Source organism: Chaetura pelagica, unplaced genomic scaffold, assembly GCF_000747805.2.
Source record: "Chaetura pelagica isolate M959 unplaced genomic scaffold, ChaPel_1.0 scaffold85, whole genome shotgun sequence".
NCBI lineage: Eukaryota > Metazoa > Chordata > Aves > Apodiformes > Apodidae > Chaetura > Chaetura pelagica.
The window spans coordinates 1203750-1228424 of record NW_009953505.1 but is presented as its reverse complement, the minus strand read 5'-3'; the positions used below and the strand labels follow the sequence as shown (position 1 = coordinate 1228424).

The window sequence follows — 24675 nt, the reverse complement described above, 5'->3', positions numbered from 1 at the left end:
AAACCAAGAATATTCAATTTGTGACTTATTACCTTCTAAGAAGTCACTTTAACTCAAATCAAGAGAAATAATGGTACATATCTTTCTAAATTTCTAAAATCTCCTTTTTCATCTCCTTGATTTGTTTGGAAAAAATAAACCATCCGTTTCTCCCAAAAGTCCATCTGTGTACTTCATTAGTGAAAAAAGTGCTTGTCTTCAACACTAAATGATTACTGAAAAAACAATTCTATCACTTCTGCTTCTGTTGACAAGATTGGTCTTGTGACTGCCTGTCTTGTTTGTGGCCTTTAATGTTTCATGTGATTCCCTTCTTCACATGTTTCCCATTAAATGAAACCTGCATTACCACCTTTTTTCAGATCTGTGTTGCTGGCACACATCTGTGTGTACTGTATTCCTGTTGCTGACCTTCATCTCCATACATATTTCAATTGTTCCATGTATCTGAACCATAAAGAATGTTTTAGCCTACATATACCAAAGGTAATACAAAAAATAAGTTGTATTGCATAACACTAACCTAAAGTCTTCATCAACTCGGTTAAAACGAGCCTGTTCTTTGGGCAGAGCTCCACGACCAAATATTGGTTCCAAATAGACCCATTTCCTTTGAATTTGGTTCAAATTCTGCAGACACTCATCCAACTCAGCCAGCTTTTTTTCCCAGATGGACACTTTATCTTCAAAACCTTTGTAATATGGAGAGTCCTTGAGGGACTGTAGGAGACAGCGATGATCTCCAACTTGGTTGACTATGTCCTTCCAGTCTTTAATAAGCCTGATAGTCTTGCCTTGGCTATCTTCATAATCTGTTAATGTAAAGACAGTTCCAACTCCCCAGAGTTCAAGCTCACGTAATGCTTCTCTGATTGTGACTTCACCTTGGGCCCGACAATTCAAATCCTATTGAAAAGCATAAACAGATTTTATTTGAAACTACAGAGCTTGCAATAAGCTTTTAGTTCATATATTCTATTTCTAAAGTGATAAAAATATAAATGTGCATACAGAACAAGACATACTACATAAAAAAAACGCAAAATAAAATATTTGAAATGTATTTGAAATTACTCATACCTTAAGTTCCATTGCTTTTTCTATAATGGCATCCATCACTTTTAGCAGATCTCCGAATAACAAACCCTCAAGGGTAGTGCCTCGGGGAAGACCCAGAAGACGAAAGAGATCCAGCCAGTGGTCTGGAGAAAGATGTTCTCCTCTCACATATTTTAGAAGTGGAACTACCATCTACAGGAAAAATATATATGTGAATCCATGTAGTCTTTATGAAAATTATCTCTGCTTTATTACAGAGTGACATACTATTCAAACAAACAAAAAAATTACATTCTTAAACTGAATGCATTTTTTTTTTAATTCCTGAATTTAATGCTTAGGAGTATAATTGAAGATAACTCAGCATCAAATGTGTGTCTGTGTAAACTGTACAGATTCTCCTGTTCACTATATGGAACTAAAAGGTTCTCAAAAGTAAGTTAAATATTCAAAACAGTATCAGAAGATATTTTGTTAAATTGTAACTGCTTTTATTATAAGACTTGAACAATTAATAAAGTATATTACCTAGTAATACCAAAACATTTTCTGTCTTATAGCCCTTTTTGTAATTATCTATCACCTTACTTTATATCTGTCTATTTCTTTTTGCAGCTTCACTGTCATCACAGTATGTTCTTCCATCTTCCTCATTTTATCATGCCAGTTAAACAAAAATTCTTCAAATAGGTACGTTTTACTCCTGGATGAAAACCAAATATAAATAGGTCATGACAACACAGTACTACAATACATACACACATACAGTACACACATACATACCCATGAAAAATAAAGTAAGAGAATCATACCTAAAAGTAATCCAGTCTTCTTTGGCTTTTTCCTGCAAACCTTGATAAAACTCTTCATACAATGCCCAGACTTCTGCACAGCTCTTAATATCCTGATGTACAACTTCTGACAAGGAGAAGTCAGGCTCTTCCAATTTAAAATGACGGCACTCTTCACTGAATAAAAAGATCATCACATTATATATTACAATATTCTATTATGTATTCATGGTTTAAGAGATGGTATCATATGGAAATAATTATATTTTTCCAAGAAGTCATTGGTTTCATTGAAGGACAACTCTCCTACAAAGCAATATTCTCCCACACTCAATTATTTTCCATAAACTTGCATTTTTTTCTCATTTATGAGAAAAGTGAATTACTTTGTGCCCCCAAATACAAATCTTGAAAGAAAATAATTTTTAATTGATTATTTCTTCCTGTAATGTAGAAAATACATGCTCATTTTGTATTAGCAAAAATCCTTTATTTTTGCACAACAGTCTATCACACAGGACATTTACTCTGAAAATGAGAGCTCTTGATGACTTAAATTACAAGAAGATTGAAATAATAACTCCCCTGTCCTGGAAAAATATCTCAGATCTTATCTTAGTGAGAATTTCAGAAGTCAAGATCAAGTCCCTAAGTGTACAGACTCCTTCATGAGAAAGATTAAGAGACATTTGCCATTTAAAGATATCTCTACAAAAGAATAGTTTAAGAAATGCATAGAATCATAGAATCTTAGGGGTTGGAAGGGACCTCGAAAGACCATCTAGTCCAAACCCCCTGCCAGAGCAGGGTCACCTAGAGCACATCACATAGGAACGTATCCAGGTGGGTTTTGAATGTCTCCAGTGAAGGAGACTCCACAACCTCTCTGGGCAGCCTGTTCCAGTGCTCTGTCACTCTCACAGTAAAAAAATTTTTTCGGATATTGACCCTGAACCTCCTATGCTCCAATTTGCAATCATTACCCTTTGTCCTATCACTGGTCATCACTGAAAAAAGCCTAACTCCATCTCCCTGACACTCACCCCTTACATATTTGTAAACATTGATGAGGTCACCCCTCAGTCTCCTTTTCTCCAAGCTAAAGAGACCCAGCTCCCTCAGCATTTCCTCGTAAGGGAGATGTTCCACTCCCTTCATCATCTTTGTGGCTCTGTGCTGGACTCTTTCAAGCAGATCCCTGTCCTTCTTGAACTGTGGGGCCCAGAACTGGACACAATACTCCAGATGTGGCCTCACCAAGGCAGAATAGAGGGGGAGGAGAACCTCTCTTGACCTACTAACCATACCCTTTCTAATGCATCCCAGGATGCCATTGGCCTTCTTGGCCACAAGGGCACATTGCTGGCTCATGGTCATCCTCCTGTCCACCAGGACCCCCAGGTCTCTTTCACCTACACTACTCTCCAGCAGTTCAGCCCCCAACCTGTACTGGGACATGGTGTTGTTCTTCCCCAAATGTAAAACTCTGCACTTCCCCTTGTTGAATTTCATCATGTTTCTCCCCGCCCAATTCTCCAACCTATCTAAGTCTCTCTGAATGGCAGCACAGACTTCTGGTGTGTCAGCCACTCCTCCCAGCTTAGTGTCATCAGCAAACTTGCTGAGGGTACATTCTATACCCTCATCCAGGTCGTTGATGAAGATGTTGAACAACACCGGTCCCAGTACTAACCCCTGAGGGACTCCACTAGTCACACACCTCCAACCAGACTGCCCCATTGACTACAACTCTCTGACCCCTTCCTTTCAACCAGTTCTTGATCCACCTCACTATCTGATCACCAAACCCATACCTGATCAACTTATCTACAAGGATGCTGTGGGAGACGGTGTCAAATGCTTTACTGAAATCAAGATAAACCACATCTACGCTCTACCATCATCTATCCACCTAGTAATTTCCTCATAGAAGGCTATGAGGTTAGTCAAACATGATTTACCCTTGATAAAACCATGCTGACTGCTCCTGATAACCCCCATGTATTCATGTTATATAAAATTTAAAAAAAGAACCCTGAAAAATTAAGGAATATCATGTAATACAAATAAAATTAAATTTCTTGTATGATAAAAATTAGATAACATTTCGTGGGATACTACTGCTGCAAGAGATTAATGAGTAAGTTATACAGGCAAATAAACACACATACATGAGCTTTTCTTTCATGGCTTCAAGTTCATCAAATTCCTTTTTTTTTTCCTTTATGATCTGAGAACTTTTCTCAAGCACATCCTGATCACCTGTCTCAATGACATCATCACTTGGTTTTAGCTGATCCCAACGAGCTTTAAACTTTTCCAGGTCTTGAAGATATATGTTAATATGTGAAATCACATTTCCTTTCATCATTTCAATCTGTAAAGCAAGAGTGAAACTGAAATTCCTTCAATAGTTTGTCACTATAACTATGATCAAAACAAAGGTATCAACTTCAAAACTTGATCAAAACTTGGTAATTACAACTTGATCAAAATCAAACTCAAAAACTTCTTGTGTAACAACATAATAGAGAGTTCATCTTTATTCTTCTGTTTGTTTTTAAAGGGGCACTACTTTTCTTTTATGGTGATATTTGAGACCTAATTATTCTGCCTATTCTACCTATTTAGTCTGCATCTTATGGCACAGAGAAAAACAGCTGTATGGGGGTTGGATTAGATGATCTTTCAAGGTCACTTCCAGCCCCTAAGATTCAGTGTGATTTGGCTATGGAACAGAATTACAGGACTGCACATAGTTTAGCCAAGTTTTCTGAAAATAAAATAACAAGCATCAGTACTAATAACATTATAAAGCAATAAAAATGCTATCTTTTAATTGTTATTGTTTTCCTCAGCTAGCTATTGCATCAATTAAGCCATCTCTGCCACAAAAAAGGTAAGACAGAACTACAACAATGTGACATTCATTTCAGCATCTGTTCAACAGAAGTTTTTCCTAGTTATCATAGAATGATTTTGGTTGGAAGGGACCTTAAAGATCATCTAGTCCCTACACTCCTTCCATGGGCAGGGACACCTCCTGCTACACCAGGTTGCTCAAAGTTTCATCCAACCTGGCCTTGACCAGTTCCAGGGAGGGGGCATCCACAACTTCTCAGGGCAACCTCTTCCTTCCATTTCAACATTCCAGTCATAGACATCCCACCACATCTCCATGATGCAAATTGTTCAAGTATTCTTCCTTTAAAGGCTCTCCCTCAACTCAGTAATATTGGTTAACACTGAACTGAGAACATTTATGGATTTAATTGGAGAAAAAATATTTCTCCAGACTTACTAAAAATAATGTCAAAGTTTTCAGCAAAAATCATAATCTTTCATTGTTACCTGTTCTGTAATCATAAGCTGGTGGCTTTCCATCATCAATTCAAATTTATCCCATGTAGCTCTTAGGTTACTGATGGTGTCTAAACCTGCACCAGCCACAGTTCGCAAAAGTTTGTTTTTATCTTCAGCCTCTTGAAACAGCAGAAAAATCTAAATTCAAAGGAATAAAAATATGTGTATGCAAAAATTCAGCAAATCCTTTTTATCCAAACTAAACACACACACATAAGAATAACGAACTGTGTGTGTGCAGACTATATGCTGTTTTAAACACTTCATGGCATTACAGTAAAACAGTGGAAAAAATAATATCTGAGGTATTTAGAAAAATTCTAACTCTTGCAATAACATATTCCAGCTGACTTTCTAAAAAAGCTTTTAACACAAATCCACACCAAAGGCACTTAAGCAAATCTGGTAACCTTGACGTAAGAACAAAGGTCCTAGTAGAGATAATTAATTGGGTAAAAGATAGAAAACAGAGACAGGAAAAAATGGCTAGTTCCTGCAATAGAGAAAAGTTGCCCATGGAGTTCTGTAGGTACTTGTGCTGGACTGCTCAAGGTGTTTATAAATTGGAAAAGGAAACTAAACTGTAAGATTATAAAGGTTAATGACACTATGTTACTCCAATAATCAAAATAGTTCACTGTGAAGTTGAAGTTGAGTTCTGAGCTAACGGCTGCAGTTCAGGATTAACCTTAGGGTTATCACATCCAATTGTATAAAAATGCCAGATTAATCTGAGCAGTAGCAAGTACATCAAGTGTTGGGAGTCAGAAGGATCAAAAAGAGAAAAAAAGAGATAATACTGCCATTTCTTCATGTAAACCCATGTTTTTTTCCTATCTTAAAAGTTGTACAAAAGTCTGTTGGTACCACAGAAAAAGTTTATTGCAAAATTAGAAAAGACTAAAAAGAACAAGTATGATCAAAGTTATGAGTGAGCTTACGTATAAGAAAAGATTATTTAAATTAAAATTCTTCAAGCTAGAAAAGAGATGGCTGATACAGGACACAACAAAGAACACAATCACATCATGTAAAGGAAGAATAGGGACTGACTAGTCCATATAAGACTTAAATGGTAAGAAGTTAACAGATGGCAGGTCAGAAAAAAAATAAAAGGAGAGGTCCTTCTTGTAACAGGTAATCACTTTACACTTTCCCAGAGGATATTTTGCATGTCAAAGGTGTATTTGCTTAGAAGAGTAGACAAGGTAAGGTTGTGGAAGAGAAATCCAGAGTATTACTGCTTGCTCAGGAACCACATAGGACTCAAAAAGGTTCTAATTGGAGGCTAGAATTGTCCTAAGCTAGAAAGGAATTACATTTTTATATCTCTTGTTCTGGGTATGATAAAATAGTATCTTACCCCTTCTTTTCGTTCACATAGGTTTAAATATTTTAAATTGTCTTCTGCTATTTCCTCGACAGACTGGGGCCTAATCACTAATGTTTCCATGGCATCAGTGAGAAATGAAGAAACATCACACAGGTGAGCTATAGAGATGTGGAAAACAAAGTTACCATGGAGAAAACATTAGTAGCAAGAAATATCCAAGTCAGACAAATGTACTGTGATATGCAAAGCATTTGTTTAAAAAATTGTGGACCCCAATCTTATATGCTGCTTCAACAAAAATTGCACATTTGTGCTTACACATAGTTTTTTAAATGCAATCCACTATGTTCAGTGCATGCATGATTTAGATCACAAGAATGAGAGTCCCATCGGAGAATTAAACATAAACACATAAGACATTTATTTATATACTTTCAAAAATTTGTTTCAGTCTTTTTTGAGTAAATAGAAAAAATACAGATGTGATGGGGTTTTATTTTGTTTTGTTTTAAAGAAACTAACTAAAGCCACCTTACTTCACTTTCTGCACAGCCCCTGTTCTGCTTTTCTTGTGCTAATTGTTAAAGCCCAAAACACAGTTATTTCTCATCATCTCATAGGCAGACCACCCAAAACCAGGGAAATATTTTGCACTCTTTAACACTGCACTTTGACAATCTGAATTGCAAGTAACTCCATGGAGTAAGTCTACATTATTTAAGACTCTTCACTAAATATTTCAATTTTTGAAAGAAAAATCTGATTTTTTTTTTAATTACACCATTTCATGACGCCTCCTTTAATTATTCTCCAAAGCCTAAGAAATTTTCCTCTCTCAAACATCAAATAAATTTTACTCCCTGAAACAACAAAGAAACTTTCCTTCAGACAAAAGAAACAAGCCAAATACTGTTCATGTGTGTTCTTTTACATCTAGAATCAACGTGGTCAAAACCAGTGAATGGGAAAGGTGCACATGGACATCAAGGGGTCTTAGGTTTGGCCTGTAGTGAAAAACTAGTAACAGATTACTTTTTCTGTACTGTGATTTCTGCAGCTCACTGTGCCTGAGAGTAAAATATTTCTTAAAGAGTATTTACATTAACACAAATGTCGGTTACTACAACAGAAACAAAAGTAAAATACTATTATTTACCTTGAATAGATTTTCTCAAAGAAATGACAAGAACATCATACAGCTTCTGGATTAAATCATCAATTACAGTTTTCACAGGGTTGCAATTAACAGTTAAACAATCTATTTTGATGGTGCTTCAAGATAAAAGATTTAAAAATAGCAATTATTCAGTAGCATATTTACATTTCAGTATCTCTAAGTTCTATGCAAGTATATAATTTTACCCTGATTTTGTAGCCTAATAAGAAAAAAATTCCCTCATTATTCTAAAGAAACCCTATAGTTTACTGGGAAATTAGTGAGAGTACTGAAATATTTATAACCATTATGCAGTTTTATCGGTACTAAGGTGTCATTCTCTGCTTCTCCAAATAGTTAGAAATGTGCTTGATGTTTTATAACCAATGTCGCTAAATGTAGAAGCACTATTTCAATTCCCAAAAAAAAACCCACTAAATAATTTGTACAGCCATGTCTTTAAATCTCTAGTTTCCATGAGAATTTACTAAGCCATGCTTCAATAGTCCTAAGAACATAAGAAAAGCCAGTGATTCATTTCAAGGCCCCATATCTAGTATCTCACAGTGACCATAAGCAGATGCCTATAAAGAACACTAAGAAAAAGGGCTACAACATTTGATACTTTCCTGAATATTCTCTCTCAGTACTAATTATTTTCAACTCATAGCATTTCATAGCCACATCTGGCTTCCGCATACAGACTTGTCAGCCAGTTTCTCTTCCATTCACCCCAGCCTGTCCTTGAACTCATGAAAACCTTTACTACTCAGAATATCACCTAGCCAACAAGTTTCACCAGTCCATTCCCCTGCATTAAATGTCACCTCTTTGCCTGAAAATGTTTCCTACCAGTTACGTGTAAGAACTCTAACTACACAATGCACTAAATTCAGTGTGAATATATGTAAGACTAAAAGCCTACAGCAGCATATCTGAAACTAAGTTTTAAGAGGTAATCAGAGGTCTCAATACAGGAATTACTTCATGTATAAACATTTACTAAATCTGTTCAAAGCAGCCCCCACATGTACAGGACTTAGCTAAAAGAACTGTCACCATGTTTTGTAGTATTTCAGAATCAGACCTGAATTTTGATGGGGTTTTCCATCATTAGGAATATCTTAGGTTTCAGAGAAGGCTGAATAGATAAAAGAGAATAAGTGCCTAAAATTAAAATTGACACCTGGAAATTTTATCTGAATGTCCACGTAAAAAGAATATTTGTATTCTACTACTTCCTTTTAAGTATGCGATAAAACACATTATTCAAACAAAAGAATAGAGTTACACTGTACCTTGGAAGACGTTCTGCTTCTTTCCCTCTCACTTTCAATGCTTTGAAGTTTTTTTCCCAGTCCTGTTTGCTAGAAAGATGTGTCTCCACCAGGGTTTCCATGTCTACTTGGCCAATTACAATCCATTCCTTTTCAACATTATTTTGGATTTCATGGAAAAGAAATATATTTCAGACTAAAAAACTCTAGTTTTTCAATAATACTAAAACACTTTAATAATGTTTTCAAGCCACATTCTCTTTAACCTTTGTGCTCCTTCAATTACAATTGCTTAGTCAATTTTCCATATAAAGTATTCTGCAATAAATCTTACATGAATCAGAGGGTACAAAGTGGTTTGACATGCTTACATTTTTAAGGATAATTAAAATAGATTTTGAACAAGAGGTTACTATTGAGGTTTCAATAGTAACTGTACATAAGCTTCAAGCTAGGTACATGCTTAAGTGGTTGGGCTAATGTGGCCTTACTAAGCTTTTCCTTACAGGCCTTGCAAAAAAGGACAATAACGCACAAACATCATTGCTCAGTTACTTCTGGAATGTTCAAGGAAAACAGTGCACAAATGTCACTGCTCAGTCACTTCTGGAATGTCTGAAGCTTAAAATTACAGAAATCGGGGAGGAAAACAACCCAATACAACAAAGTGTGAGTCAATACTGAAAATACCTTGAATTGATTAGGAACTTCTGTTAGACTTCTGAACAAATCCTCTGCTTTACTGAAAGCAGTCAGAAATCCATTTGCATTTCTTTCAGTCATAACAGTGAATATAGACTCTTCTGCTTCACTTACTCCCCTAAATTGATTTGGAATGGAGATGAATCTCTTCATTTCTCTGTAATATCTAGCTCTTACTTCTTCAAAAGGAGGTCTAAACTGCAACTGGCCTTGCCTAAAAAGTGAAACAAAACATATGAAAATTAATATCTGAACGTAATCTGAGCCAGAATACTTTCTTAATAGGAAGAAAAAACACCTTACTTGAATGTTAGATCAATACTTATTTCCGGTAAATTCTCATTGAGTGCTTCTAAGCCCATTTGATACTGATGCTCCAGAGCTTTGTAAAGTTGATGATTCCAGTGCTGTCTCCAAGCTTTCATATCACATGATTTGAAACCCTAAAATTAAACAATGTTTATTTTTTATTTTCTTTTGTTCCTAAAACCATTATTACAATCTGAAACTCAGCACAGTACAATGCCTGAAGGTCAGGATCTTAGTAAAATTCAAAGTATCACACTACTGGAACAGGCTCCCCAGGGAAGTGGTCATGGTACCACATCTGTCAGAGTTAAGGAGCATCTGGATAAGGCTCTTAGTCATACAGTTTAGTTTTAGGTAGTCCTGAGAGAAGCAAGAGTTGGACTCAATGATCCTTGTGGGTCCCCTTCCAGCTCAAGATATTACGTTTCTTTGGACAGTTTGAATATTAAGATGATCTAAAGCTATTACATTTACTTCAAATTAATATAAGAATACAAAAAAAGATCCAGAGCAAACCAGTCTCTAGGGCACTTGAGCATAACATCTTCACCGAGGTTCATCTCCCGTTGGTTTACTATGAAATTCTTCAAGGTTACTCTAAAATGCACAAGACTGCTAGAAATAAGATACTGAGCTGGCTAAATGAGAGATCTAAACCTGTATCACACCTTTGATTTTCCTATTATGTGAATGCTACCTTTTTAATAGTATTTCAGGAAATTATTTTGTCTTCTACAGATAAACATTAACTAGTAAGTCCTATATACTTAAGTATGGAAATAGTCACTTGTAAGCCATCCAGGAATTTTCAGAAGGGCCACTCAAGTTAAAAAAGAAATCAGAAAGTTCTTGCAGCTCAACAGGTTCTACTCTTATTTAATTGGATAGAGATTTTCAGCCAGGAGGCAGTCCAAGGTTGTTAAAGGAAGCTGCACATGTCTGCCCTACAACTGTTCCAACAGAAGAGTCCAGAGACTAATAAAACTTGAAATTGTCCCAGTTAAGCCTTAAGATACATATAAATAAGGGTTTTCAAGAAATATGTAAAATCTTGAAGACAACAGCAGTACCACCTGGTATTGCTGGATAGTGAAAACAGAACACATTTCATCAAGTTTTATGACTACCAGTCCATGAAAAAAAAAAAATTACAATTGTTTAGTCAATTTTCCATATAAACTATTCTGCAATAGCAGAAAAAATTTTAAAACCAAACTTAAAGCAAATACAGACTGTTAATTTTAGTAAAATACACTGACATCAAGATACAAATTTGCAAACTAAATTTCAAAAGAAGTTACAAACAAAAAGCTGAATCGATGCACTTATTTATTTTTCATATTATCTTCAGAAGATGGAAAAAATAATAAGAAAAATACAGTAAAAATATTGCACTTATTTGACTGGGAAATACCAAATAAAATTATCTGGGTTCGCATTAGAAAGGCTAAGAACACCACATCCATGGAAGAATATAGGCCCATCATTGCTGAAGGCTATAAGAAAAATGAAACTGACATAAATGATATCTCAAAATAGCCTAGATGATAGTAATATCATCTAATTGCTTTTATAAGATTACATTCTTAATCATTTCACTCAATGACTTAAGTATCTTTTCCAACGTAAATTATTGTATGATTCTATTCCAAAAGTTGATAAGTGAACAAATAAAAATGTAGCTTTTTCATTATTTCTATTCCACCTGGAGATCACTCATATCTGTATCAATTTCTATATTTTACCTTTTATTAATGGCTCAGAAACAACTGACCTACATGACCTAAGGTTTTCCCATTTTTTGATCTAACCCCTGCCATCTGACCAAGTGTTCTTCTTCTCCCATTACTAGTATGACTAGATCATCCTCCTCATGTGTAATCTTACCTCATGTCTGGCATCAACTAAGTAGTACACAGTTTTCCTGAGCTAGCTAGTAACTCTTTAACAAAATTAATTTCATCGTGCTATGTTTGAGCCTTAAATCTTGATTAGTACTGAAACCTCAAATGATCACAGTTTGCAATATGATAATGAGACCCTGCCTGTGACTCTAGGCTGGCAAAACCAGCTCTGAGCTCCTGGAGTCCATCTTTCCAACGCTGCTGCTGCCGAAGTAGATCAATATTCATGAGAGATATAACCTGTTAAAAGAATTTTAAAAGGTAGTAAGCATATTAATCACCACGTAAATGAAAGAAAGGGTACAGGAAGCTAGAAGAGAAGTTATTTCAATTGCACTTGGAAAATATACCTTTTCAATGAAGTTTGTGTGCCACTTTCTTAGTTTTCTGTTTTCAGTGGAAAGCCGTTCAGCAGCAGCTTGGAGTTTTTGGATATAAGCTTCCAATTCTCTTGGATTATTCCATGTTATTGGAGCTGTCCCTCCAGGACCAGATTTTGAATGCTTGTAAAAACATACTTTTGTAAGGTTTAATGACAAATACAGTCTACCAGTTATCACATAGCAAGTATTGAGAAAGATGGTTTTACTCCTAGTAAAAAATTGAGGATCTCTCTCTCATGACTGCACTAGAAACATAATAATATCGTAAATCATAGAAACATGGGCATATCATTATACCTACATCAACACACTGGGAAGGGTTAAAGCCAGACCCTTGAAAGACTGAAATAAAGCCACTGATGTTGGGACTTGTGCCCCACGTTCATAAGCAGAAATCTTCAGCTAAGAGGACACCTTAAACTCCCCCTTTCTTCTTTGTTCTGCACAGATCAAAAACCAAAACATCAGACTAACAGTTGCTATCCGACTTCACCTGTTTTTTTGTTGTTGTTTTTTTTAATTACACTGTAAGATTCCATTGATTCATAAGCAGCTTTGGGAAATTGCATTTCTCTGAGCTTTTATCAAGATTCTGGGGTTCTGATGTGTTTTGCTAAGTTTACAGTAGAAAATCAGAATATAAAAGCTTTTAAAGTTCCACAACTGGACCTATTCCAAAATGAAGTAGGGCACAAATCACGTCAAGCAAGAGATTACATTTGGCCATTGAAAGTTTCTGCACTATCACCGTCTCAGAGTCTTTACTCTAAAAGAATATGGGGCATAATCTGCAGTCAGCCCAGGAAAAAATTAAAAGATTGTTCCAGAACTTTTTCCAGCACACTTTTGAACCTATGGTTGGATCTGGACTCTCCATCATTTTGTATGAATTAATCCCAACCCCAACTTCACTTCCACTTTCATAGAATCACAGAACCACCCAGGTTGGAAAAGACCTTTAAGATCATCAAGTCCAACCATTAACCCCACTCGTACCAAGTCCAGCACTAAGCCACACTCACATCTAGATGACTTTTAAGCACATCCAGGGATGGTGACTCAAACACCTCCCTGGGCAGCATGTTCAAATGTCTGACAACCTTTTCAGTGACAAAGTTCTTCCTAATGTCTAGTCTAAACCTCACCTCATTCTTATACTTTGTATTGCAAAATGCTCCCCAGGAGCAACTTTACAGTCATTTCTGTAAGGCTCTGGAGGCATTTTTCTCTTGCTCAATACAGAGTTCATGGGCATTTTATAATTCTCCAGCCATTCTCACATTGTAAGAGTGCTAGAAGAGGCTGAAATGCCCCAAAATGATCAAAACTAGTAAAGGGAAATTAATTACATAAGACACGTTTCTCCAGGCCTGAAATAGAGACATAGTGTAATTTTTTTTTGTAGTGTAATTTTTAAATTTGTATTGCCCCTTTAAAGAAGAAGAAAAAAACTCAATACATAAATTCCTCCAAATTCCTGAAAAGACTATAACATTTCTGTAAGAACAGTGAACTTTCTAGTAATTAAAAAAAAAAACCTCTTCTCAGAGCAACTACATTACAACTGAACATTAACCCACTGTAATAAACTGCATGCATACGCCAGTAACAAGGTAGATTCACAGATTCTTTGTTAAACCAAAACAGAAACTATCTACTTTTAACCTGCTCAAATCATTATTTAGATGATTTAGAAATAACAAAGAGAATTATAAAATACACTGAGATTTAGTAGGATTCAAAATAGTGAAACCATTCTTTAATATTAATCACCAAAATAAAGATGTAATTTTTACTAAAATAGACTGAATTAATATTTAATTTGATAAAACACTCCCAACTATTAAGGAATTGACAACATTGTGGTTCATGTGTAAACCCGAACACTAAAAATTATTCCTGAGAGAGAACATTGTGCTTATATCCAAAGTAAAAGCAGTTATTTAAATGACAAACTCAAAGGCAGTTAACAAGTCCAGAAATAAACACAGAAAAAGCAGCACAGAATATGAACAGATACCACTGAAATTTAAAATATTAAGAGCAAAGAATCCTCTCACCTTAATTATCTGTTCAAATGCTAGAGCGGACTGTAACATCATTGGCTTCTGACTCTCAATCATTTGTTGATCAATAGAATTATAAAAATGCGCCACCTGTAAAAACGGAGATTAAATTAACAAAAATTGATAAAAATATGTATATGCCAAAAAGTGTAATGGAGTATATTTCTGAAAGTATTGTTGAATCAACATAACTAATAAATAAGAATTTACCATAACTGTAAATGTTTACAAAAATAAAGTACATACACTATGTTAATGTGAACATACCTTCTTCTAGAGAGAATTCTAATACCAAAAAAGTCTGCTTCTTACACACGTTTGAGGTGTACTTCATCTTACATGAAATAGGTTCAGTCTCTTATTTATTTTAAGTGGACCGGTTCCACATTTTTATGAGGATGTAGGCATCTAGAGGTACTTCAGAGAACTCCAAGTATCCATGACATCTGCCAGGATATGACCCAAGACCTAAAATACATCTATTTACTTCCAGATTTGCATCAGGAGCAAGAGGGATACCCTACAACTCGGTTTAGTTGTCAACACATACACATCTAGCGCCTTTTGAGATAACAAAGGTTTCCTCTTGGGCACCTGTGAATGACCCAGATGCATGGGTATCCTGTAGGTCTTGTGTCATCTCTGCCTTAGCTGTGCAGGTACCTCAGATACTAATGACACCTTCTGTGAAACTGCACCGAGTCTGTGTAACAATTTTGACCAATTTCTACATATTTTTCTTGCATCTTACATGAACAGAAGAAAATCTTACATAGTTTTTCAACTGAAATGCAAGCCTAATGAAAATGTACATAGCACTGAGTCCAGTCAAAAATAACTCCCTCAAAAATCAAACACACATTTCCATGAAAATACTTATTTATATATTTTCAGTTGCAAACTAGTAAACATTCCAAAATTGTAAAGCATTTATTTGGGGTTTTTTTCTCTTTTAAGGACAAGTTTCATAAAGAAAAAAAAGCAAAGACAGTAGCCTAGAAAAATTCTATTACTAAAGCTGGGAAGTCAGAATGGGAATTTATTGACATTTACTGTTATACCTGTTTGAGGATGACTGCCTGCTTGCAGAACTTTTGAGCAGTGTTTGCAACATGCTGTATTTTAGCTGGTATAGCAAAACCCAGTGCTGAGAGCTGACGTACTTCTCTTAGGAGAGTCACCAAACGATCTGAATAAAGTATGTTTAATGTTCCAAAAACGTGATCCAACTCCATTACAGGACTATTAGCTTGAACGCTAAAGCAAAATCAAACATATTATTAAATATAATTTTCTATTGATCCTTTCTTAGGTGCTTTTTATAATAATATAATAAACAATTTTTAAAATACTGATGTAATTCTACTACAGTTTTTTTATTATTATTAAAATTTTAATTTACTCAGAAATTATTCCTTTCTTTTAATTCAAAGCTACTCATCAAAAGTGAAGACAAGTATAAATGAACAATGCCTATTGGGTTTGCTCACAAAGTTTTTCTGGCTCATTACAATAGTTAACTTGTAACTCACAGCTAGACAATCTTTCTCAGATACGCTGGATCCATCACACTCAAGCATGCACTTCACATGCCCCATCCCTCAGCACTGCAAAGGGGAAAAAATTCTCTGCGGGACTAAGTCCAAGAACCAGGACTTAGATCAATGGAACGTTCTGGCATACACAATCAAATGCTATCCAGAACATCATCCTACCTTTAGATTTTACTCCATCTTTTTTCTATTGTAGCAATGCTTCCACCACCATGCTTCTAGGCTTCTTTTAAAAAAAACAACTTCAGTTTTGTTAATTTTTCACTTTTTTTCTCATCTTTTTCTAGTTCTACTAGAAAATTCCACTAGAAAAATCCACTGCATTCCCCTTTGCAGTGATTTACCTCTTTTATTTTCGTTTTCATTAACCTTTTCACATATTTTAAAATCTCACAATAGCACAATTTTATGGTACTAATAAATTTGATTACTATTATATTTTGGAGTGTTGAATTTGTTGATTTGTTACATTTGAATGTTTTTCATAAAATAAAAGTTTACAAATAAGTATTAACTCCTGTATCCTCTGAAACTGCAGACAAACTTTTTTCAAAGAAAGTCTGCAGCACTCAGAGATGCAGACAGAAACTATGTGGCCAATCAATTAAAAAAAAATAAATTACAATATATTTGAATGCTCCATAGAGTAATATAATTATTTTGGGAAACAAAATTCCTGAGGTTTAAATTTATTTTCTTATCCTTCTTTCATCTGCTCTATTTTAGACTGCAAAATTTCGTGTGAATAACAGTTACTTTGTTACTCTACAGGTGTTATCTGTGTATCACAGCTATACTCTAATCTTATCTGGCTTATTACAATGCATAACCAGTAGTGACACTGAGCAAACCAAATGTGCCTTTCATTCCAGGTGCTGATAGAAATGGCAAGAAGAGTTATCAACACTATTCTCTATACTTCACCACACCAACCAAGCCTGGCAAGATGATGAAATGACAAAAAACTCTTCCATTTTGTTTCTCCACTCATTCTCAATTCTGTATATTTGTTTGGTTTTTATTTCCTTTGTCAAGTTCTATTTAATTACACTACAGATTTCAGCATAAACATTATTTAAACAAGAATATATTTACCAAAGTCCTGACTTGGGATTTGATAATTCTGACTGGATATCCCGAGACCAATCATCAAATTGTTCTTGTTCATATACTTTTAACTGTTCCAGAAAAGAATCTGCACTCTGACGAAAAGTTTGGAAACCAGATAAGTCAGACAGAAGAGCCTCTGCCAGCTCTATAGCATCATCCACCTTAAACACAATAACAAAGAAAGACAGCTTAACTTCCCAGTACTCAATCAGAAGAGAAAAATCACAATAAAAATCAGTATTACAAAACATCCAAGTGGGATTCAAAAACCAATCAGAAAAATGGGAATGCTTATTTTTTTCTCAGATGTTCAAATTCCCATTGCAGTAAATTGAGTCTGAATAAGTTGTCCACCACAGGTGTTTACCAATACTAAGATACCCAAGAGCATCCCACCTTGTCTTTAGTTAATTCTCCATTAAAGTACAGAACTCCACCAAATTCTTTTTTGTACCTGTGAAGTCGATGCCAATACTCAAATAGATTTCAAATGGGATTTCACAACTACATGTGGACAAATTAATCAAAACCCTACTGAATACAAACTGTGGAGATTTGAGAGCAATTTTTTAAATTAGCACAGCCTAAAGTAAGCACACAACCAACACACACCAGCTGAACTGCTGAATTTTGTTTGGGATTTTTTGCCAAAAAAGGTCAAAAAGCAGGCAGTTCAGTGTGTTACATAAAGACTGTATTCTAGGTCACTTAATAAAACTCAGCTTAGCAACTGATAAGGAATTCTGATTATATAATTCTTGGGAAGTTCACAATTTTTCTGTAGGGAATTCCCCACAGAAATCCCAAATACTATGTTTTACGTTACATGATCATATTGTGTCTACACAGTAACGGAATCCATTACCTTCAGCTCCAGCTGCCGTACCCATACAATATTATTGACAACTTCAGACAGGTTTTTGCCTGACAGTGGCCCAGAAACCTCACCAGCAACACCATGGCATCGAGTTTCAAAGTCTGTCTGATAGTCTGGAACATAAACAAAAGATTCATATTAGGCCAAGCCCAAAATTACTTCTGTAGTTACAAAAACATACTAATGATATTGACATAACTCTAAAAGTAAATATGGAATTCTAGCCTTTGAAATAAACCTAGTGCAATTAAATACTTTTTAATTTAATTTTTTTTTTACCTTTGACATAATCTTGAAGTCTGGCTAGCAGTGTTTCCCTTTCAAAAAGCAATTCTTTCCTGATATTTGGATGCTTTATCAGTTCCTTGTATTTCTGAAACGTTTGAAGAAGCTGGAATATGAAGTTAAAAAAGTTACCTTTCTCCTGAAAAAAAGGCAAACAAACTCTGGTACTACTCAGTGCTGCTCTTAAGTACGGTCTTTGGCTTTAAGTTCTTATTCCCATGCTCTAAACTGACTACTTAAGAATTCAGTAACTTTATTGTTAGGAATGTTTTCAGACTACAAAAATATCCTTACCTGTTGAGGACTGTCCTGAATTTCTGAAATAAATTTCTTCAATTTGCTTGCTATTTTTTGTTCTGCTGGTGCAATAATTCTTTCATACTGAGAGACTGCTGCTTTCCATAAGGGCTAGAGATAATGAGTTCACATCTTAGTTTATGACTATCTACATACATAATAAAAACTCATGGAAAGAATGTGAATAAATTTAAAAAAAAAAAAAGAAAAAAAAAGCATTATACCTCTGTGTAAGGATTATAGTGTACAGGATTTAGGCCAGCAAAGGGTTCAAACACTTGGTCAAGATTTAAAGCATTATGTTCTCCAGCTGGCAAAAATAATGTAAGCTTTTCATGCAGTGTTCTAACAGTTAGCACCTATAAGGGAAAAAATACTTGATAAATACAACATATTTTTACATAAAACTTACATTTAAAAGCAAAAAGCATAAGTAGCACATCATGGGTCCTTTTTACAAGAAACTTCGAAAGGCTCAGACAAATGTGGATTATGGAATGCTACCTGATTCTGAAAAGGCTATAAGAGTGTTTTCATTCTTTTCTTAACTTAAAATAAAGTTGTTTAAATATGTTTCTAATTAAATAGAATGTGTATAATCCAAATCTTTACCTCATCAAGGCGTTTGCCAAGTTTGGCTAACAATTCAGGGAAATATTTCTCATTTTTCCATGGATGTAGAGTATAGCGTTGCCACAGTTGTCCAGTTAGGTACTGACAAGCTGACACCCACTGCTCACAAATCAAGATGCCAGCCTTAAGATTTTCTTTAACACAGTGAAAAGCATCCTCCCACAGATTCAAGGCTGCTAATTTTCTCTGAACATATCGACCTAATGAGCCACCTAGAACACAAAAAAAATATACAAAAGCAGTATTTTCAGTTTGTTCAAAATAATTAATCTAAACTCTACATCAAGTTCTAAACACATTTTTTTAAAACTTAGCATAATGCCTTGATTTCAAACAAATGTATCAGTAACTGATAATAATTTTGGTTCAGATTTAATAGAATTCTTAAACATCTTCAAGTTAAATGGAGGTAGGTACAACATCAGAAGCTGATGGATTTGGATTCTGGCATCCACACACAAGTAGGTGTCTTTATCAGCAGTAATGGCAGCTGCTGGCTGCCCCCAGCAACTCCTCCTGCACACAAACACACACACACACGCCTGGCAGCAGCAGAAAAACTCACTGTCCTATGCCTGTTACAGAACATGAGACTGCTGTGAGGAGAATAACAGAAGCAACCTTTCTGCATGTCTTGCTCTCACCTCCACACAGACTGAATCAACCTTCAAATGAGGGCTTATGTAAATAATTTTTCTCCTCTGAGAGAAAGACAGAGTCAAATAGAAGCAAGACAAATCCAGTCCACAAGCTGAAAGGTAACAAACTCCATCATGTTATATATCATCTTTCCAAGAATGTGTGACGGCATCTACCAGAATGGGCTGAATTATTGGATACTATAAGGCAATCATAATTCCATGAATAAAGCACCTTAATGATGTAAGCTATCATTGGTGTCTTTAGGAGGAAGCTCGCTGTTCAAGGGTTCATTTTACTTTCTCTCCACTGTTCATTTAACACAGGCTGCATAAAGATTTACCTATTACATCCAAGAGATTATGCATGCGTGGCTGTGGATAAGGATCATGTTCTGTTTGTCTCCACACACCATCAACAGTATCCTTGGTAGTCTCCACCAAATCCACAACTTCAAACAATGAAAGACTATCCAGGTTGTAATAATCCTAGAAAAAAAATATCCTTAATACAAATACTTTTCAAATAGTATCGTAAAAACACTTATACTGAAGCTGGCAATTACTATGGTTCCCTAAATTTTACTGCTAACAGAACATGGCATAACCCTACCAAAAAAACTAGCATTTGTTTAATTTATTCATGTGAAGACTGTATTAATATCTGAAGTGCTATTTAAGCAAGTACATTACAGGTGCCTCTAATTCTTCATGACAAAAGCTCATTATAATCCTCTGTATTTTCACTTTTACTTTTTATAAATTTCATTAGTTAATTCCTGTTCACAAACTGAACAGCAGCTCTTAGGATTTGATGGTCAAATCAATTCCCAATTAAATGTTGGTGTTGCCCTGCGCATTGTCACTGGAAACCACAAACATTAAACTAAAATTTTGCCTAAGAAAAAATAAGTACATAGTTACATATTGAAATATTTGAAAGGAATGTAAATACACTGGCATACATGTCACAAATAAGGTTTTTACTAAGTCTACAAATACATCACTGATCACACAAAAGAAGCATACTTTTGCCATGTCCTCAAACAGGTCTTTAAAATGAGAAGCTCTCTCTTTACTACACCATTTACTTCCATGACGAGCACATTCTCTCCAGAACTGGAATTCATCTGTTGGTGTAAGTATAGCTGCAAATAATAATGGGAAATTATTAAATATGAAACACATAAATGGTTACAAAATATTTTCAGTCAGGACATACTTTCTAAAGCAAATGTTTACTACATTTTTTGGTAATTATCCTTCAGCTTCTAATCTGACAAGACGGAGCATCATGTTCCTACCAAGAGACCAGAGCTGATCACCACTAATTCCAATCTACACGCCACAACTTGCTATATATTTCACACTCTGCAGTCACTGGGATAATGATAACTGAAAATTCAACCTATAAGTAAATAACGTATTCCTAATTTAAAATTAACTAAAAAAGACATAACTGCAAAACAAACCTCTCACATCATCTTCACTGACACTTGCTCCTGTGTAAGTAGGATCTGATCTTCTGAGAACAGTACTCAAGCCAGCTTCAAGCTCACTTAAAAGTTTCTGGAGTTTGGGATCAAATGTTTTACTCCATCCCTCATCCTGTAAAGAAAATTTTAAAAATCATAGCTCACTTGATAGAAAAATAATATTCTTCCTTCCATTAATCTTAAAAAAAAAACAACTCAGATTAACGAACCATATGGTGGGACAATGTAAGAATTTCTTTTTCTTAAAGTCAAGGAATAACATCTTCTTTTCACTTAACAATTCAGACTAATACTGAAAATACAAAATCAAAAGTCAGTTGCTGGATTTATAAAGGTATAAAGGTAATTTTCTCTTCATGAACTTTCTTAAGTTGAAAAGAATTGGAATCTACTTCTATCGTAGAATCTGGAATTTGTTATAATCAAATATTAAAAGCTAATGAGTTTTTCTAAAATTATTGTATTACTATGACAAGCAAGAAATAAAAAATATTTAAAAGCTGAAACTCTGCCTGTTCAGCTTATGAAATACAGCCATGGTCACTGGTTTTGAGAAAAACATCTGCAAAGGAAATATATTCTTTAGTGGAACAGATGGAAAAGCTCCAGAACAATTTTAAAAAGCAAAACTATGAAAAATACAGCTGCAAAAATTAATCTAGAGTCTAGCACACCTTTATGCCACATATTATAGAACCATAGTTTGCATGATACTGACCTACTGAATTTAATATAAAATATAAGAATATCTAAACCAAGAAAAGGACACAAGATCACAACTGCTGGTGGAAATGAGGTAAGGAGCTGTTGTCTCCATTAAACACCACTACTAGAAGTGTATTCCACACTTCTAGTCAGAAGCCTCCACTTCTGTCATATCTATGACTAGAAGCCTCTTCCAATCCTTACTAACAGGTGAAGTATCTTCTTTAACTTAGAAATTATAACAATCACCTACTATGTAAGCTCTTAAAAGATTTTATTTTTAAAACATGAAATATTTGTTCAGAATATTCCATGGAATTTCACTCTTCCCATATAAATCTGCAGAACATTTAAATGGATATACTGCTCACCTTCAGTAATACTGGCCCAAAAACTTGTCGTACAGCTTGATAAAGAGTGTTAATTGGTGAATCTAGCATAGATGACACAAGAATATTACTATGAAGATTATCTTCTGTAATTACATCAGGTCGCAGCTTAAAGAATACCAACACATTATTTGATCCAGTAGCTTCAATCTGTAATAACAAAAAAGACAGGTTTTATTTAGAAAACTGTAATTGGTTGCATACTATGCTAAACTATGTACACCATTTACAAAAATATTTACAAGAAGAAAAAATTATAAAATGCTGTATCACTATTTATGGGTTCTGATAACATTCCAGTAGACTCTGATTTGCACAGAAAACTTCTATTATACTCATACCTGATTCCATTGGAATCTGAGTTCCAACATCAAATACAAATGCCTTTTTCATTCTAAACTACCGGAGAATACCATAATTACTTGCATTATTTTGATTTTGAAAATGTCACTTACTACTTTCAGGGGAAACTTCAAAAACTCTGTCTTGTGCCTAGAGAAAACTAGGCATAAAGTCTTTTTAATTGCATTTTTACCTTACATAACTCCTGAGTCTGTAAATACATAGCCATATTGCCATTCATAGATTTCTCAAGGACAGAAAAAGGCATTCTCCTCATCAGGAATATTATGAGTTATAACATGACTCTTGTTTTCTTTGCAGTTCAACTTAGAAGTTCCAAAAGTTGCCATAAATTCAATTACTGAAACAATTTATGGTTGAGGGGAATTCATAAAGCAGGAGAACATCAGTAAACATTTGATCAAATGATAGCAGAAGATACGCTAGCTACAATCCCAAATTCTGTGCAACTAGAAACACCTGTGAACGTTTTCTGTTAGAAGAGAGTTACTAAAAATAGCTTTCAGTTTTACTGAACAGCATTAATTTTACTTCCTTATCAGGTCCTTATCCCCAACACCTACAAACATCATTTCAGTGAAACAAGAGGTTTACACTATAGCCCCTATATGTATGTGACCCTCCATAGCTGCTGACAGAAGCTCTGTATATTAGACAGTGGCTCAGCAGCACACCCCAGAAACTGGTATACACAGATGTTAATTCTTGCATCAAGACAGCACGCACTAGACTTCACAGACTACACAATTAGTACAAGAGGTAATTAAAGTTACTCATTACACAAGCTGTGAGTGCACAAAAACACTATCACTGACATAATAGCACAACCTGGATCTCACAGCAGAATAATGGGACAGATATCAAACCCCGTGTCTGCTGAGATTACACAGGGACATTCACTGCACATCACAACCCACAATATCACTGGGATGAGTCACTTGCTGATCACACTCAGAGCAGGACATTTCGCTCAATTAACCTCAGATTGGCCGCAGCTGGACACACCAATCTGCTAAATGCATGATTTGGACAAACACCCATCTAGGGACTTGTCAAGTATCAGCCAACGTGCCACATACTGGGCCACATTTCCTGCATGGATATTGACAAGGCAATCCTTCTAGTCTCCTGCATGCACCCTTGCCCAGGAACAACAGACTCTACCCATCAGACTCTACCCGGCATTTGCACCAGGATTACATGCCATTCCAGGCGGCATTACATTCACATGGCGATGCTGTACTGCACTCTAAACCCACATATCAGCATGGGCGCAATCCAATAACAAGCACATCACACAGCTGACCGTGTGGGCTTCACAGACTCTCGGGCAGTAACTACATGCAGCAGACACTGACACCAGCAGAGGAATCTGCAGTAGGAAGAGGTCTCCCAAATCAGACACCAGCCTTTGATAATCTGTAAACCCGGGCTGGACCCCAAGCTCTGCATCCCCACTCGCGGGCTGGGATGTGGTGGACAAGCTGGATGCACAGATGCCCGCACACCCAGGGCCGGACACGGCCGTACCTTGTTGGACGCGATCAGCTGGCTGCCCGAGCGCTGCACCACCAGGAGGAACTCGTTGCCGTCGTCGAGGAAGTTGGTCAGCTCCGGGCAGGAACGGAGCCCCGCGGCCAGGGAAGTGGAACTCACAGAGGGATTCAGTCCGAAGTAGTTAGCAGCCGTGGCCGAAATAAAGCGCTTCCTCTTGTCTCCCTCCCCGGCCATGCCAGCAGGACGCACCGCGCCAAGGCAGGGCAGGGGTGGGCCCAGAACCCCACGGGAGAACGCAGAGGGCTGACGGGAGAAGACTGAAGGGGCGGGAAGGACGGCGGCTCCCGGCGGGGTACAGGGCGAGGCCTGAAGCTTCCCGGAGTCCCTGCGTTGCCAAGACCCGTCACTATGGTGACCGAAAATGGCGGCGCCGGCGCCACCGCGAGCCCGGCCCGGGCAGGGGCGGGGAGAGAGGGGAGGGGGGGGGCG

At 36.0% G+C, this 24675-nt stretch overlaps 2 protein-coding genes across 2 annotated transcripts in view; one reads left to right on the top strand and one right to left on the bottom strand.

Annotated features, from left to right (window-relative positions):
* Positions 1-24420, bottom strand: part of DYNC2H1 (dynein, cytoplasmic 2, heavy chain 1) — a 157499-nt gene extending 133079 nt beyond the window's left edge. Inside the window, exons 1-26 of the mRNA XM_009999379.1 lie at positions 24220-24420; positions 22309-22476; positions 21209-21344; positions 20766-20884; positions 20081-20225; positions 19078-19310; positions 18690-18824; positions 18463-18576; positions 18163-18274; positions 17872-17996; positions 16992-17167; positions 15405-15600; positions 14338-14433; positions 12245-12397; positions 12036-12134; positions 9985-10124; positions 9670-9895; positions 9001-9128; positions 7703-7818; positions 6577-6704; positions 5202-5351; positions 4022-4227; positions 1872-2027; positions 1648-1762; positions 1081-1251; positions 524-906 (exon numbers count right to left, since the gene is read on the bottom strand). Coding sequence (XP_009997681.1) covers positions 524-906; positions 1081-1251; positions 1648-1762; positions 1872-2027; positions 4022-4227; positions 5202-5351; positions 6577-6704; positions 7703-7818; positions 9001-9128; positions 9670-9895; positions 9985-10124; positions 12036-12134; positions 12245-12397; positions 14338-14433; positions 15405-15600; positions 16992-17167; positions 17872-17996; positions 18163-18274; positions 18463-18576; positions 18690-18824; positions 19078-19310; positions 20081-20225; positions 20766-20884; positions 21209-21344; positions 22309-22476; positions 24220-24420 — 4127 coding nt within the window. The remainder of the gene's footprint in view (positions 1-523; positions 907-1080; positions 1252-1647; positions 1763-1871; positions 2028-4021; positions 4228-5201; positions 5352-6576; positions 6705-7702; positions 7819-9000; positions 9129-9669; positions 9896-9984; positions 10125-12035; positions 12135-12244; positions 12398-14337; positions 14434-15404; positions 15601-16991; positions 17168-17871; positions 17997-18162; positions 18275-18462; positions 18577-18689; positions 18825-19077; positions 19311-20080; positions 20226-20765; positions 20885-21208; positions 21345-22308; positions 22477-24219) is intronic.
* A 187-nt stretch (positions 24421-24607) lies between these two features.
* The window catches only part of DCUN1D5 (DCN1, defective in cullin neddylation 1, domain containing 5), a 14990-nt gene continuing 14922 nt past the window's right edge, over positions 24608-24675 (top strand). Inside the window, exon 1 of the mRNA XM_009999420.1 lies at positions 24608-24642. Coding sequence (XP_009997722.1) covers positions 24608-24642 — 35 coding nt within the window. The remainder of the gene's footprint in view (positions 24643-24675) is intronic.